The 16761-nt window shown below is 46.0% G+C and overlaps 1 protein-coding gene across 1 annotated transcript in view; it reads right to left on the reverse strand.

Annotated features, from left to right (window-relative positions):
• Positions 1–2536: 2536 nt before the first annotated feature.
• The window catches only part of LOC135809640 (uncharacterized), a 30293-nt gene continuing 16068 nt past the window's right edge, over positions 2537–16761 (reverse strand). The window contains exons 10-14 of the mRNA XM_065323037.1: positions 10944–11006; positions 6880–7078; positions 6158–6238; positions 3853–3917; positions 2537–3476 (exon numbers count right to left, since the gene is read on the reverse strand). Coding sequence (XP_065179109.1) covers positions 2871–3476; positions 3853–3917; positions 6158–6238; positions 6880–7078; positions 10944–11006 — 1014 coding nt within the window. The 3' untranslated portion in view covers positions 2537–2870. The remainder of the gene's footprint in view (positions 3477–3852; positions 3918–6157; positions 6239–6879; positions 7079–10943; positions 11007–16761) is intronic.

Raw genomic sequence — 16761 nt, forward strand, 5'->3', positions numbered from 1 at the left:
TCAATGTCACGTGTGCTCCTCTACATACATGTACATGTACCGCCGGTTTTCCGATGCCTTGGCGGGTGTGGTAGTCACCCCCTTGCCTGGCGTGAGTGATTCCCACAACACAATCCCCACCACCTTTTTTACCACCCTAGGCCACAATTGTGATGTGTAACAATGCAGCACAAATCTGCACTGATGTGTTGCCAGAAAATCGCGCTGTTTCTCTACCCTCGCTATGCTCTATACTCTCAACATCTTTTTCCTCTTATAATCACGCTGATTTTGTCATCCCTTTTCCTCGCGCTATTGAAATGTACCTCCATCACCTTTGCCCCCTTCTCCCCTTCTCCGTATATATTCTAGTGATTGTTAGTCTTGGTCATATTATGCTGTCTGATGAAGTGTTTTGACACGAAACTCGGAGTTACAGCGGAATGAGACTTGTTTGATTCATTGCTGTGTAATATTTGTACATGTACATGTATAATCGTCTGATGACTGATGAGTGCTTATGAACACCAAACTCCGAGTTTAATACGAGAAAAAATGTTTGGTCCCTGTTGTTCTGCCTGTGTGTAGTACGCTCTGCCCATTTTGAGGTGTGGAGCACTATTTGCAGCAAGGACTCCAGACACTTTGTGTATATTCTATGCATGATTGTACACCTGTACCATGTGTACAGGCTGTAGAGTGTAGTCGTTGTATCGCCATGATAATCACCACGCTAGCGCTCAACGGTGCACCACCGGCTCTAACTAACTAAAGTCTAAGGTCCCAAGTAAGGACACTGACTGTACTGTTTAGTCCCCTACTACATGAGTCGAAGTACAAAGAGACGCGCTAACGACACCACCCGCGGTTCATCACTTGCTCACTACTGGATGCCAACCAAAGACAAGTCCTTGGACCTTTGCTGCACCGCAACAAATCACTTGCCAAGTAAGTTCGGCTATAGTTCAAGTCTCTGGCGCTTCATTCTCTCACTTCAAGACGACCGTTTTGCGTGCTTGGTGCAGTAGTAGGATTTTTTCTTCGCCTGCAGCACCCCAGGCCCAGGCGAAGAAAGCCTGAAGGTGTGTCTTCTCGGGCACGAGAATCTTGCAAAGCGTTGCCAGGCGTTTGAGACAAGAAAGTTCGTCTTGCCAGAAGCAACAGCAGGTGAGAGAAAAGAGAGATCAATCTACAAGCCATTGTCTGCGCGCTGATCCCGCTCATTGGTAACAGCCCGCTGGCGACAGGACAGTACAAACGGCTAGACGCACAAACACGCACGTCAGGCAGGTAACGAAGGAAGTGCGCTGACTGGTCACCAGGTGCACGTGTGCATACCGGTATCTGGAAAGAACTAGGCGCTGAAACCTGGACCGGTAACAATGCTCGGAGCCTCCTAGTAGTATTACGTATTAGGTCTTTTCTCATCAGTCAGCTACGCCTTCCGTGCATCCGTGCTTAGTCCAGATTCTCATCGGATATCAAAAGCAGTGTATGTAAAAGTAAAGTTCAGTGTATGTAAAAGTAAAGTTCAGTGTATGTAGTGTATGTATATGTAGTGTATTTTAAAAGGAACTACCAGGTACAGTGCTGGCAACTGAAATCCGACCCAATTTCCCCGGCGCACTGAAATCCGACCCCCTTCCCGGCGCGGCGCGCCGGGAAGGGGGTCGGATTTCAGGTGCCAGCGCTGTACAGTAGTATATACGTCATTGACGTAGTCAAGTGGTGTGCTTCACTGTCCGAAGAGTGCTCAATGCCCATGTAGGGCAGAGCCTTGTACACAAGAGAGAGTTTGGAAGCTTTGTTACCATGGTTACAGCTCTGAGTTTCACGTATTTCTACGATCATCAGGCAACTGATGGATCCAAAACGGGCAGCCAGAACATTAGGGGGAGCAAGGTGGGAAATTCTGAGGGGTGTCATAGGCGACGCGTATCATAGCGCAAGAGTCAGGTGCAGGCGTGAAGTTGCCAAGTCTTCAGACTTGGGGCTATGCAGCAGTAGTTCCGGCATGAATGATATAGAATAGAGCTGGGGACAAATGCCAAATCCACACATGCCCACACCACTAGACAAACATACACCCACACTCTTTCCCTTTTCTCACATACACATACACTCACACGAGCGTCCGCACACACATTCCAGCTCTAAATCTCTCTCTCTCACACATTGTAGAGGTCTACATGAACAATATTAATATTATAAATTTATAATAATGTCATTAGCTAGGCTCTGTATACATGTACGGCGCTGGTGAGTTCACAAAGGGCGAAACAGTTCTGTCAGCAGATTGAGTGTAGGTCTACCTGTATAAAACCAAGGCAAGACACACACATACACACCTACGCGCGCACACACACACACACACACGCATATACACACAGACACACCTACACACACACACACGGGTGTGTGCTCACGGCCACTGGTGCCAACAGTCCACTGGTGGTATCTAGCAATTCTCAAAAAACTTTACCCACACACACTAGGTATCAAAGTCACACGCACGCATGCACGCACAACCATACACGCACCCATGCACACAACATCATTATTTGCAGCACGTTTCTACAATCGGCTCCTTCCTATTTCAGTAATAATATTATTGTAAGTTGAATGCCAGCAAAGATTCGATTCATCAATGTGGTGTACGGAATCTCAACTTCAACGAAATCAACAAATTTTATATCCTGTGCTTGATGTTCTAATTGCTCAATGCTGCAGTGCTGCTGCTAAAGATATCTGTAACGTCGTTAACATCAAAACTCACAACAACAATAACCACAACCATACATGTACATTGAGTGTTCGCAAAGATATCAAAATATCAAATTCTAGAACTGTTCCGGGACAGCAATATCAAGAATGATTTATAACCATACTGGTCATGATTCATCCTGACATGGAGCACGATTTATCCCCAGAAGACGGTGCCTGAGCTGCTCAAAGTCTGGGTTCACGGCTGAAAAGTCAACCGGCAGTCGGTAAATATGACTAGCCATCATCTGCATCGGGACAATGCTGCGTGCACTGGTGATGCCTGAGCCAACGATCACAGGGATGATGAAGTCTGGACGGTGCGAGAACATTTCACCTGTAAGGCAATCTGCTTCGGAGAACGAGCGGCACATGCCATGGCTGACCTCCATGAGTGCACGCTGATTGTCCCTAGACAGGTGCATGCTCAGCGGGTGATACTGGTCCAGGAGAACCACAGTGTGATCGGCGTGACGTAGCTCGTTCTCCAACCAGGACATCCAGTTATCGGCGAGGTCAATCTCGTGATCCAGATCCAGTACAGCGTCAACGTGACATTGCTGCAGCAGCCTACACATGCGTCGTGCATGCGCTGCACTCGTGTCCGTGTAGCGCGAGTAGCTGATGTAGACCCGGCGCGAAGGGAACTCGAGCAGCTCGGAGTTGCGCTGACCTGGACTGCTGTGACACGGTGCCGGGGCATCACTGTTAGTGGAGCTGTGGATAGGTCTGCCCTGTAGCGTGAAAAAAACACAGGTACACATGGACACACACATGCAACCCCCCCCCCACACACACACACACGCACACATGAACACAAATGAACACACACACACACACACACACACACACACACACACACACACACACACACACACACACACACCGGCAAACACACACATGCACACAAACATACACATCAACAAACAGACAAAGTGATAAGTGAGACTTTGTAATGGTGTGTACTTTGAAACTCAGCCATTCCCTATTCTAGTTCCAGTCTGAGTACATTGACACCAGTTCAAATTTGACCTACTTACTAGTATACACAAGCCGGCTTGAGTATCGCAATGCATCGCTGGACCAAAGTCTCCAGTTGTATTCACTCACCTTGTAGTTTGGTTGTTTGCAAGGTGCTATGTGCTGTGTGATCCATGCACTGATGGGTTGTTTAACTGTAAAACAACACATACACACCACACACATGCACACACACATGCACACACACACACACACACACACACACACACACACACACACACACACACACACACACACACACACACACACACACACACACACACACACACACACGCACGCATACACACACAGATACACACACGCATATAGATGGTGACATAAACCAGAGTCGAAGAGCTTCCGCATTCCTTTACAAATACAAAATACGCATGCCGTATTTTTCCGAGTATAAGCCGTACTACAATTATAGAGTCTAAGCGGCATCCATATTGTTTTGTCACAACATACAGACATCTACCCTATCTGTCACCGCTAATTAATTTGACCATCGTAGTATAAGCAGTACCGACTTTTTCGACTTTTTTGGGTGAATTCCAGGTGTTTTAAGTGCGGCTTATACTCCGGAAAATACGCTACTGAACTCCCTTTCTTTGGAGTTGGACGAACTTATTGACCGACGAAATTTTCTGTCTGTACAGTACTTAGAGTAGGCCAATCACACTATGGCCTAGGCTTTCTTTGTAGGAGCACTACGGCAATACAATCACACTATGGCCTAGGCTTTCTTTGTAGGAGCACTACGGCAATACAACCACACTATGGCCTAGGCTTTCTTTGTAGGAGCACTACGGCAATACAATCACACTATGGCCTAGGCTTTCTTTGTAGGAGCACTACGGCAATACAATCACACTATGGCCTAGGCTTTCTTTGTAGGAGCACTACGGCAATACAACCACACTATGGCCTAGGCTTTCTTTGTAGGAGCACTACGGCAATACAATCACACTATGGCCTAGGCTTTCTTTGTAGGAGCACTACGGCAATACAACCACACTATGGCCTAGGCTTTCTTTGTAGGAGCACTACGGCAATGCAATTCGTCATCGGAGCTGAACCCTTATCTAAGGGTTGAAGCCTTTTTTTTATTATTTAAAAAAACACCAATGCTTTCTTCTTTCCTGCCAGCGAGACCTTAGTGATCAGAGCAGGCAAGTTGTCGAGCGGAAATCTGACCCTTGTTGTTTGTTGCCACCTTTTCTTTACTCCGTTTGCCTTCCGAATTCTAGTGGAGCAATGGTGACGAGCCTAGATAGAGAATACAGACTGTACGCAGACACATTTTCGGAGGCTTCCTCAACTTTCTCGGTCGCTGCCAACCATTGAATGTGAAAACAATTATGATAATACTGGTGGCTAGTGCAGCAAAGGTGGACAGAGAAAACAATTACTAACTAAAATGCTATCAGAGTGAGGCTATCAGAGTGAGGCATCAGAGTGAGGCTATCAGAGTGAGGCTATCAGAGTGAGGCTATCAGAGTGAGGCTATCAGAGTGAGGCTATCAGAGTGAGGCTATCAGAGTGAGGCTATCAGAGTGAGGCATCAGAGTGAGGCATCAGAGTGAGGCATCAGAGTGAGGCATCAGAGTGAGGCATCAGAGTGAGGCATCAGAGTGAGGCATCAGAGTGAGGCAGGCACTTAAAAAGGTACTGTAAGTCTACCAAATTTCGGCCCATTCAAAAAATTCCGGCCTCCCAGGGCTAAAACCCACTTTGGCCGCATCAAATTTTCAGCCTGTACTGCCGCCGCCTGTATACACTGTCACACTGAACCTTGCAAAACAAAAATTCGGCCGCAACTAATTTTTGGCCAAACATGACCAGCCCGAAAATAGCCAAAAATAAATATGCGCCGAATATTTGTTGACATACAGTATTATTAAATTGCTAAATCGTCAACATAATTACATGTAATGCAATGGGGTGAGACTGAAAATGACTACGAAAATCCATGCGTTAGTCAGAAGTTTGAGGTAGTTGGAAATGGGAAATGTCTGGAGAAAATTGACTGTTGCAACCAGCACTTGAAGAAGAGACCTTCACTCATGCCCAGCGTGTGATTCATGTTTTTGAGGAATTCCTGGGATGCATTACACACCACTCAACATTCTTCAGGGACATACGTGTTCACATGCACTGGACAAACTCAGGCTGCCATCTACTATAGCAGAGAAACACACCACGGCGGCCCAATCTTTCTTCGGTCTCCAGTTGTCACGCTACAACATGCTCTATTACAAACAACGTCTGGAAGTTGTAGCAGTTCCTATCATTTATGGTTATGTACCTTCCTACTGTCCAAGTAGTTCCTTACCTCCCCCCCCCCCCTCCCTTAACATCAACACAAATAAATACCTATTTACCAACCACCTACCTCTAGGGTTGAAGCGTATCTGGCAGAAGACCAGCAGTAATAGCAAAGTTAATATTGCCGCTAGACCACCAAGGGACAATACTGCAGGGGCACAATACACACGTGCAAGTTAGTAAGAAGAGCATGATAATCAGATCTAAATACAAACTTCATACACAAACTTCATGCGCAAATCAGTTTTACCACAAGCTCTGCATGGGGCTGCAGACGTCTGCATGCCAAATTCATCGTCACAGGGGGGGGGGGCTGTTGGTTGCATTCTCCATGCAAATGTTAGTAGATCAGACAATAGTTTCCTCCCACGAACAGATCTGTCTATCCTGCATGCACCCGTACTACGTCATACTCACCTTTCGTTCCGTTGGCCTGGGTAGCTACTTGCGCGCCCATGTTTGCCATAGCTACCCAGGCCCTTTATATTGCGTTGTTTCTCAGTCGAGCTCTCTCTCTTCAATAATCTCGCTCTCTTCAAATAATCTCGCTCTCGTCAATAATCATAATGTAGTCGTAGTAGTTCGTCTTTGTCTCCGTCTCTTCATCTACCCTAATAAATGTCGTTCCACCTACCTGTCCCGTTGTGAATTATGTCTGGAGAATATTGGGTCTAATTCATACTCAACATTATGAAGGTAAAGGACGGTTTTCGTACCCAGTGGGGGCGGCAGTGGCTACACTAAGCCAGGGTGTACATGCATGTTTACAGGCTCAGTAGATCTACGTACCAATAGTAGTGTTGCGACTGTCGGCAGACGTGCTGGAAGATGTTGGAGGAGTGCCGGTGGTGACACTGGTGGCGGTGCTGGTGATAGAAGGAGAATGTTCCGGAGGCTGCTCATTTGGAAGTGGGTCGGAGAAGAAGGATGGACTTTCCAGTTCAGGGTAGTCATGCCAGCTGTAACATTCCAGTAATTTATATTCGATCTGTTCAAGATACAAAGAGAAACACATGCAGAGGACATGTAGAGGACATTGATGAATAAGTATAATTATAGAAAAGAAAAAAGGACCTAGGAATTACAAGTTACGCTACGAGAGAGCTTGGAAGCACAGGCCCTACGCTATGCTTTTTTTCCTAGCTCATCATTCATGTTATTAGAACTGATGGAAATTTTTTTCCCACTGATTGGCTATAGTGTTTGACGTCGACCATGACGGGTACAATGCCCAACCGTACCACAACGAACTGATCGGCTACATCATTGTATTGCAAACAGTTTCCATCTGTTCGAATAACATGCATGATGAGCTAGGCAAGAAAGCATAGCATAGGGCCCTGAGCGAAAGAAATAAACTTTCTTGTTGCAATCGAGGGTAACATGACACCGCCTACAACCTTGATTACCTTGGCAAAAAAGCAGGGATGTTAAAAATTTTCATTTCTCCTTGTTTTTCAAGACATATCCTAGGATTCGAACCCGCACTATCGCCCTGCATGCATTCCACCGATACACTTCGCGTACATACTCATTCTTCAAAGTTGTTTCACGTTATGATCTTGCATTTGAAAGCCCTATTTGAATATTGTGGCCAGCTGTCCTTGATGGTACGGTACGGGACAGGTACGGGATGGCACAAACAAACAAACACGGAATTAAAGCTGTGTGGACCCTGGCTAGCGCCAGACGTTACTGAAGTAACGTCTTTTGCATAGCTATGGGAATAATGTCCACTAACACCACCAGTTACTAAACAATCAGCTCATGCGATAACATAACATAACTTGGCTGTCCATCTGAGTCCGTTCTTGCACACCTGGTGAGCCGTCCTTGAGTATAATGATGGCGGGGGAATTGATTCACACACAACACAAAGTATAAGGAAGACCATGGGCTATCTAGAAATATTTTTATTTCGGGTCACGTTAAGAGTCAGCTGTAGTCATGGCTAGTCCATTGATCGCGGTTTCAATCTTTTCTCAGTGTGCCAAGCCATGTTGACAGTCATAACTATAACAAGGGCTCAAACAGTTAGTCCGATTAACCGGTTTAAGATAAAGGTTACGCGGGTACTTTTTCGAGTTTTCGAAGTACGCATCTTTACCGAGTTTTGGCAGTTTTACAACCTATCGTGTATGTACACATGCATACATGCACACTACATAGTACCATCCGTGACAATTTGAATCAATTTCACGCCATCTTTAAATCAATGCTCCTTGTATGTGAATAGGCATGAATGAGCATGCCAACATGTGCTGCATGGATTAGTACTTAGTAGTAAGTCTGCACAGTACATTTTTGACCAAGTATATTGTACAATACTGTTCAAACTAGCTACGCGCCAGACTGCCACAGCTTATAGGTTATAATCGATAAACCGACCGTTAGCGTAGCAGTTAACCGTTAAGGTGAAAACCGTAGCCGTTTGAGCCCTAATTATAACGCTCCACCAATTGTACGTCTACATTCGTTCAGCAGCCAACAACCCCAACAGCATCATCAGGGTTCCGCCAGCCCAGACATCGTCAGCCCAGACATCGTTTTCGCAAACAAACTATGCCTTCAAGCGTGAACGCCATAAAGAGAGCATTGATTCCATCGCCATTGGACTCGTGGCTACTTATAATGTTTTCTGCGGTTATAAAAATGTAAAAAGGAAAGCAGTGATCGGATGAGCCGAAACGACGAATTAAAGGGGAAGTTAAGGCAAAAATTAAAATTTCTCCAGTTGTAGTCTTCGGGGTGCTGAGTCGAATGGTCGTGGTCCGAGGAAGCTGAGACGCTCCCTTCCTACTTGAATCCCAATCGAACTCGCCCACTTCCACCGAAACTGGGTGACTGCGCCCTACTAGATGGGGATTTGTATGCAAAATGTCACTAAAAGCGCCATTTCGTTCTTATAAAAGCACGGATGACCGCGATTGGCCCATATTTTGTAGTCTTTTGGACGCTGAGTCACCTGGTTTTGGTCCGAAAAGGCTGCGATGCAGCGTTCCTCCTTCATTCCCAATCGAACATGGTTGAAGAAGCGGTCACGTGCTCCTGGGTGCCCAAATCACCTGGTCACCACGCCAGCAGGCGACAACTTTCACACCAAGGTTCAACTCGAGTTCAACTCGAGTGACAGGACTGCACCCAAAAAAGGTCAAACAGGCTAGTAAGTTGTACCCTGCAGGCACGGTGACCAGGTGACTGGTGTACGCAGGAGCACGTGACCGCTTCTTCAACCATGTTCGATTGGGAATAAAGGAGGAACGCTGCTTCGCAGCCTTTTCGGACCAAAACGAATCGACTCAGCGTCCAAGAGACTACAACATATGGGCCAATCGCGGTCATCCGTACTTTTATAAGAACGAAATGGCGCTTTTAGTGACATTTTGCATACAAATCCCCATCTAGTAGGGCGCAGTCACCCAGTTTCGGTGGAAGTCCGCGAGTTCGATTGGGATTCAAGTAGGAAGGGAGCGTCTCAGCTTCCTCGGACCACGACCATTCGACTCAGCACCCCGAAGACTACAACTGGTGAAATTTTAATTTTTGCCTTAACTTCCCCTTTAAGGGGAAAGTATACCCTAAATCACATTTTTCACCAGTGGTAGTCTTTGGGGTTCTGAGTCGAATGGTCTTGGTCCGAGGAAGCTGAGGCGCTCCCTTCCTCCTTTATTCCCAATCGAACTCGTGCACTTCCACCGAAACTGGGTGACTGCGCCCTGCTACTACTAGATGAGGATTTGTGGGCAAAATGTCACTAAAAGCGCCATTTCGTTCTTATAAAAGCACGGATGACCGCGATTGGTCCATATGTTGTAGTCTTTTGGACGCTGAGTCGACTGGTTTTGGTCCGAAAAGGCTGCAATGCAGCGTTAGGCCCTTATTCCCAATCGAACACGGGTGAGCAAGTGGTCACGTGCTCATGCATACACCAGTCACCTGGTCACCGTGCCCGCAGGCTACAACTTTTACAGCGTTTCTGTCACTCGAGTTGAACCTTTGAACCTTTGAGTTGAACTTTGGTGTGAAAGTTTTAGCCTGCAGGCACAGTGGCCAGGCGACTGGTGTACGCACGAGCACGTGACCGCTTACTCAACCGGGCTCGATTGGGAACAAGGGCCGAACGCTACAACATACGGGCTAATCGCGGTCATCCGCATTTTATAAGAACAAAACGGCGCTTTTAGTGACATTTTGCATAAAAATCCCGATCTAGCAGGGCACAGTCACCCAGTTCCGGTGGAAGTGCGCGAGTTCGATTGGGAATAAAGGAGGAAGAAAGCGTCTCAGCTTCCTCGGACCAAGAGCATTCGACTCAGCACCCGGAAGACTACAACTGGCGAAATTTTGATTTTAGGGTACCGTATTTCCCCGATTATAGGTCGCACCTTTTTACACTGAAAACCAAGGGTGAAAATGGGGGTGCGACTTACAATCGAGCATGACTCACTACTGAAGTCAATAATATCAAAAAAATATTGCTCAAACCTGGAAATGGGGGTGCGACTTATAATCGAGTGCGACCTATAATCGGGGAAATACGGTATACTTTCCCTTTAAATCTGGGCCGCCTAGTACACACTATATACCATTGTCCAAAATGTCGAATTTCAAATATTTGGGTGACACAGTATGATGATCTGTACTTTTACTTCATCAAGTAAACAAGCAATGGTGCCTTCTCATTATAGGCAAGGGCTAGGCCAACAACAGACGAGCGGGTGCATTCACTGAAGAGTGGAGTACAATATACTACTGTCAGTTAACAACACACTGAGTCTATGTGATAATTCAAGGAGTCCAAGTGCGGTGGTGTGCGTGTCTCCAATTCACACCGCTCCCAGCTTTGTACAGACCTGGACTTTCATGCAGTCCGTCAGTCGCTCGCTGGTCATCATGATCGGCATGTTGCTCATCCCCTGCAGAAACAGGCACGGAGAACACAACCACACTGAGAACAGTCCAGATTTTATTTATGTATTCCCGTAGCTATGCAAAAGACGTGACTTCAGTAACGTCTGGTGCTGGCCAGGGTCCACACAGCTTTAATTCCTTGTTTTTTGTTTTTTTTTGTGCCATCGGCATGCCTGGCGCTATCCCGTACCTGTCCCGTACCATCAAAGACAGCAAGCCAGACATCAATGCAACAAAGTTAGCAAATCTGTAGGTTGCCTGATGTCTCACTCCTCCCACTTGTCCCCCGAATGTATTCGTCTCTTTTATAAATGCTACCTTCTTCCTATCTTCCTGTACGGCGCCACTGCTTGGCATTCCCTGCTTAGTAAATCTGCTGTACAGGCACTAGAAATACATCATAAACATGTGTTGAAAATTATTTTTCGTAAACCCTCTCTATTCCCCTCTACTGATCTATATAGTTTGGCCTCCACCAGCCCCATCTCTATCCTGTCACAGAGACAGTCATGCATTCTGGCTCATCGTATTAAACTGAACATTGTCCCTGAACATCTCAGCAAGTATAATTGGTTTACTTTCGCACAGGACACTCGCAATGGCATAGTACTTCCCAGAGCTTTGTCAACTATGTTTACCAAATCTCCTATCTTTTCTGCATATTCTTATTGGCTCAAGCTGCCCATGGAAATGAAGGTAATATCCAATATTAGACAGTTTATAGACCATGTTAAATGTCATGCCACGTTGTAGGCTCGCTCGCCTCTTTTGCTATAGCTTATCTCGCCGCTCTCCACCATGGTCAAGTTACACATAGTGACAAATTTCACCCCGCTGATGCATTCTTTTCTTTCGATTATCATATTCTTTCCTTCTTTCTTTCTTTTTCTTCTCTTGCCATGGCTCGCTAACGCCCCCTCCTTTGCATTGGCTTCTGCCATTGGACGGTGAAATAAAATAAATAAAATACGGTGTTGTACGGTATAAGGTTGTCGTATAGTATGTCGTACAACAGTACGATGAAATTGTGGGAGAAACCAGCGACCGCTTGGGAACGATGAACATTACAACAGTCTTATTGTGAGTGAGAGTAAGGCCAAGTTTCTGAAGATCAGTAGCGAGTGCTATCCCGAGCATTATGATAGCATTACAAAAGCATAGACAGGATGCGTATTATAGGAGACCCAAGTTGCTGAAGATCAGTAATCATTCCTGATAACGTGCAGAAAAACTAAATCCGCAGCCTCTTTTGCCGTCGGACAGGATGCGTAATAGGAAACTCTAAAATGATGTAATGTGCTCCACAGGCAACCATGAATTCGGCCGTCAGCAACAGTTAACCCTTTGTCCTTTCGCCCATACTTGTACCATACACCTGTGTACCCACGCATGTTCAAAGCGACCTGGAAGCTACGCAGATCACCCGATCCACATATAAATTCACGTGCACACAGCCTATGCTACACGGGTCGCTGGGGCTAGTTGCCATTTGAAAAATTTCAGGAAATCAAAGTCGTAGTTTGCTTGCGCCGTAACTTCCGACATGGCAGCACGCAGGTCACTTGAAGTTGATGCAGATGAAGCGCTTGTTTGAGGATAGCTGGAGTGACCCGAGCGACAATCCTATGTCCTCTGATGAAGAGAACGAACTGGACGAAGCCTTAGTTGAAGGTGTTGATTCTGATTTTGATTACGACGCGGTTTATGATGTCGTAACCGTCGACCCAACTGTCGGACATGTCGACAACTCCGATTTGAGTGCAGGATCGGCAGAACAGCCTTCGAGTGGTGAAGAGAGTGTACCACCGCCGTGTCTTACCCGTTGTGGCGCAGCAGGGTCAGCTAGAATACCGCAGCTCGTGGAGCGGGAGCGTAGTCCGATCCCAGAGAGGTCCAGATCTCCGTCACCTGAGTGCCATCAAACTCATGGTCGACAGCCGCGCAGAGCGAGGACAGTGGCCGCACGGGGCCGAACTGTCCAGCATGTCGCCACTGGTGCTCCTCTGGCTAATGCTCCGTGTTTTCCCAACATGCCAGGGGTACTACTCCAGGTCATACTTGTACAAATTGCACATTATTATACATAGGAAAGAACTAGAACTTTGAATTTTGCCGATTTTGCCAAAAGATCATTTTTGATACTCTTGTATATTTATTATTATTTATTTTATTTATTACAGCATCTCATAGCACAGTGACAACACCGGCCAATACAAAGAGCCACGCCTATCTGAAGAATTCAACCCAAAGTGCATTTTTAGTTCACAATTATCACAAGCTTTTAGGAAAACATAAAGTGTACACAATATCAGCTGCTTGGGTGTGGTGAGTGGATTTATTGAAGCAGGTACCCCTCACATACATTTTGGGCAAAGGGACAAGGAAATTATTGTATTATTGTATTGTATCCTATACTCGGAGTTAAACACTTTCTCTGTTCTCTTATTGTATCCTACTGTATGGAATATAATTTTACCTCATTGGCTCAACAGGTCAATGTATTACTACAAAAAGACCAGAAAATCCGATTATAAGGAGATAAAAAGGAAAAGAAGGAGCAAACCAGAAGTGGATGAAGTGGGAGAAAGTAACAATCCCCAATACATTCTGCAATTACTTTTGCCTAACTCATATTCAAATTGATTGAAACGTTTTTTCCAATACAATGATGTAGCCAATCAATGGAAAAAAACATTTCCATCAGTTCTAATAACATGCATGATGAGCTAGGCAAAAAAGCATAGCGTAGGGCCCTGAGCTTCCAAGCTCTCTCTTTTATTCAACAACATTTCCTGGCTCGTCGTAAGACTGCCAATATCCAACTAAATGGTTCTCTCCAACCAGAATGGAGACACCAAAAACATATTGTTAGTTCACATCGGCAACTCCAAACTATATTCATGGAGATAACTCGACACTACGATAATTAGGTCAAATACAGAAAAAGGTATAACCTTCCGCAAATGCCAACCTCTTTCAAATATGGCCGCACAGAAGAAGTTTTTTTGTTGTGGGTAACATGGCCAGAAAAACACCGGTCAGTTGGTCGGCTTTCATTTTTTTGCTAATACTTTACGCGTGCCAGAGCGGTATGCATGTGTACAATACACAGCCCAGATAGAAAATGCGCGGTCGATAAAGCAGGCATACATGTAGACTACATAGCAATCAACAGCTGGATCAGACCGCCAGGAACAGTCAAACTGGCAGAGCTCCGAGACGTAGCGCATCAACACGTCGTTCAGCGATCATTGTGGGACAAGGAACTACAGCTTCCTGTTGCTCCAATGCAAAGAAAAAGAATCTGTGTCGGAACTCCAAATGAAGTCCAACATTATCCCTCTTGTCAGCACCATTGCGGCTCGACCCGGTTTCGGAAGCAAACACTACTTTGAACGAGGGACACCTTCTGGATGAAGAGTTTCTAACAAATTGCTCAGGGTACGGGGCTCGAACAATGCAGCTGTTGACGACGGTCCAGCCACTGTCAAGTGATGGAAACATTTTAGCCACGAGAGTTTCTAAACTACAACATGTCATCGTCGAAAACGTTAAGCTTGGCAAATAGGACTACCCTGCAACAAATCTGACTGAATCAAGTCAACTCGATACAAAGAACTGAAATGTCTAGCCGGCAAGAGCCAGGAGCAGGAAGGAAGAGCCTTGGTCTTGGGCCCAGCACAATGCGAAGTACGAGCACGTATGATGTGCATACCCGTATTATCTCTAATATAAGCACGGTCCTTTATTTTTTCAATGTACCTCCGCCCCGTGCTATTAATGGAGACGTTCCTTTATTGGAGACTGTTCCATTATTATTTCAACCTCATTTCAGAGGTTGGTGCACCGCGCGAGATCGCACGACTGACCATGATAACATGTACATGCAATGCGCGTACATATACTACCGTACGGTGTCCTTTATTGGAGGCCCGGAGGCCCGGGTGTTTTTCAGAGCACTTCACAGTGAGCACTTCACAGTGTGCTTATACTGGAGACTGAGCACTTTATTTTTTGAACGCCGCCCCAAGGTGTTCTATTATTGGAGACTGTGCTTATATATTATTAGAGATAATACAGTATGTATGAATGCATACAACAACAAAAACCGATCAGCGCTCAAAACATCGGTTACCCGAAACAAAGGACTTCTAATGCCGCCTAATATTTCCTGTTTGCTTCATCAAGGACATGCACATTTATAGATATGCTTTGCAGACCTTCGTGTAAGAAAAATCCAGGAGAGTGAACAATCACTCTCGCTATCCTCTCAAGGAGAGTGGTGGGAGAGCAGTCCCCCCCCCCCAAAAAAGTCGCTCACCTTATCTATCCAAGGCGAGCACAATACGTGTTTTTCAACATCTTGCCATACCCCAATCGGATTCAATACCCAATAGCTGCCAAATTCGTTCTGGAAAATCGCCGTACGCACTACAAATGAAAGCTGTTCGGACCACAACTTTAGTTTCCCTTCATCAGGGACAATGACACGCGCAATGGGAAAGTGAGACAATTCGCTAAGATCCAGGGTATTTTTGTAGTATTCATCGTAGAGCGCTCCTTTGAGGCTTTGTTCTGTAGCTGACGGCTAAAGACCTGTGCCTGGCGGCACACGTACACAGGTCTATGCATGCCCGGACTGTCACGCAAAAGAGGGAAAACCTTTATGTCAAAATTATGTGTGCGGAAGTGAAAATTTGCAACGGTACGTAAAATACCTTGCGAGTGCCGTCACTCCACTATTGGACCTCGGATCGACTTTCGATTTGTTAGAGCCGACAGCGGAGAACTTTCTTATGCAAATAGATCTTTCGATTACTCGATTCCGTTCAGGGAAAGCCGAGTTACGAAATATTTGAGTGTTTTCAGAACTTCATAGTGATGCGGATGCGCTCGAAATTCTCAAGGCGCGCGACGAAAAGTGCGCCCTAAAAGAAAATAAGGAGAGCGAAGGCGCGCAAGAGCGATCGCTCTCCTTTTACCAGATGGTCTGCTTTGGAATAAGATCAACACAAAAGCCAGTGAAATTCAGCATATGGATGAGGCCATCGAAGGTATGAGGAAATATTAGGCCGCATTCAAAAGAAAGTCCCTGTGGGTGTAAAGGGAATACAAGGTCGTCATTATGACGTTAACAGGAGAGCTGCACTGGCTATGAGATGCATCGGAAAAGGGTACTCCGCAATGACGACGCTATTTGGCATTCTTGGGTTGCCGCGTCCCATGTCCAAGAGCACATACTATGAGCACGGCAGTGTTATGTGCTCCAGTATTGAAACAGTGGTTCAGCAAAGCATGTTGAAGGCAGCTGAGCAGGCTTCCTAGTCTTAGTAATCTAGATACAGATCATCCAGACCAAATGACCAAATTGCTGTGACGATTGACGGCACCTGGATGAAACGCGGGTTTTCAAGTCGGTACGGCATGGTGTTTGCTATTTCGTGGGAGACGGGCCAAGTTCTGGATTTCTGTGTTCTGAGCAAACATTGCAGTAGCTGGCAGCGTTGGAGGTCCGACAGGCGTTCTGGCAAAGTCTCCCGGGCCGAATTTGAAGCGTGGAGTGCGGATCATGTGTGCGATGTCAATACTACTGCTTCATCTCCGGCAATGGAAACTGAAGGTGTAGTGACACTGTTCATTTCGCTCAGTCGCTACCAGGAAACTGATGTACACCACATACATTGGTGATGGTGACAGTAAAGGCTTCCAGGCAGTTGTCAATGCCAAGCCATACGGAGACGTAGAGATCACGAAGGAGGA

Source organism: Sycon ciliatum, chromosome 2, assembly GCF_964019385.1.
Source record: "Sycon ciliatum chromosome 2, ocSycCili1.1, whole genome shotgun sequence".
NCBI classification, from domain to species: domain Eukaryota; kingdom Metazoa; phylum Porifera; class Calcarea; order Leucosolenida; family Sycettidae; genus Sycon; species Sycon ciliatum.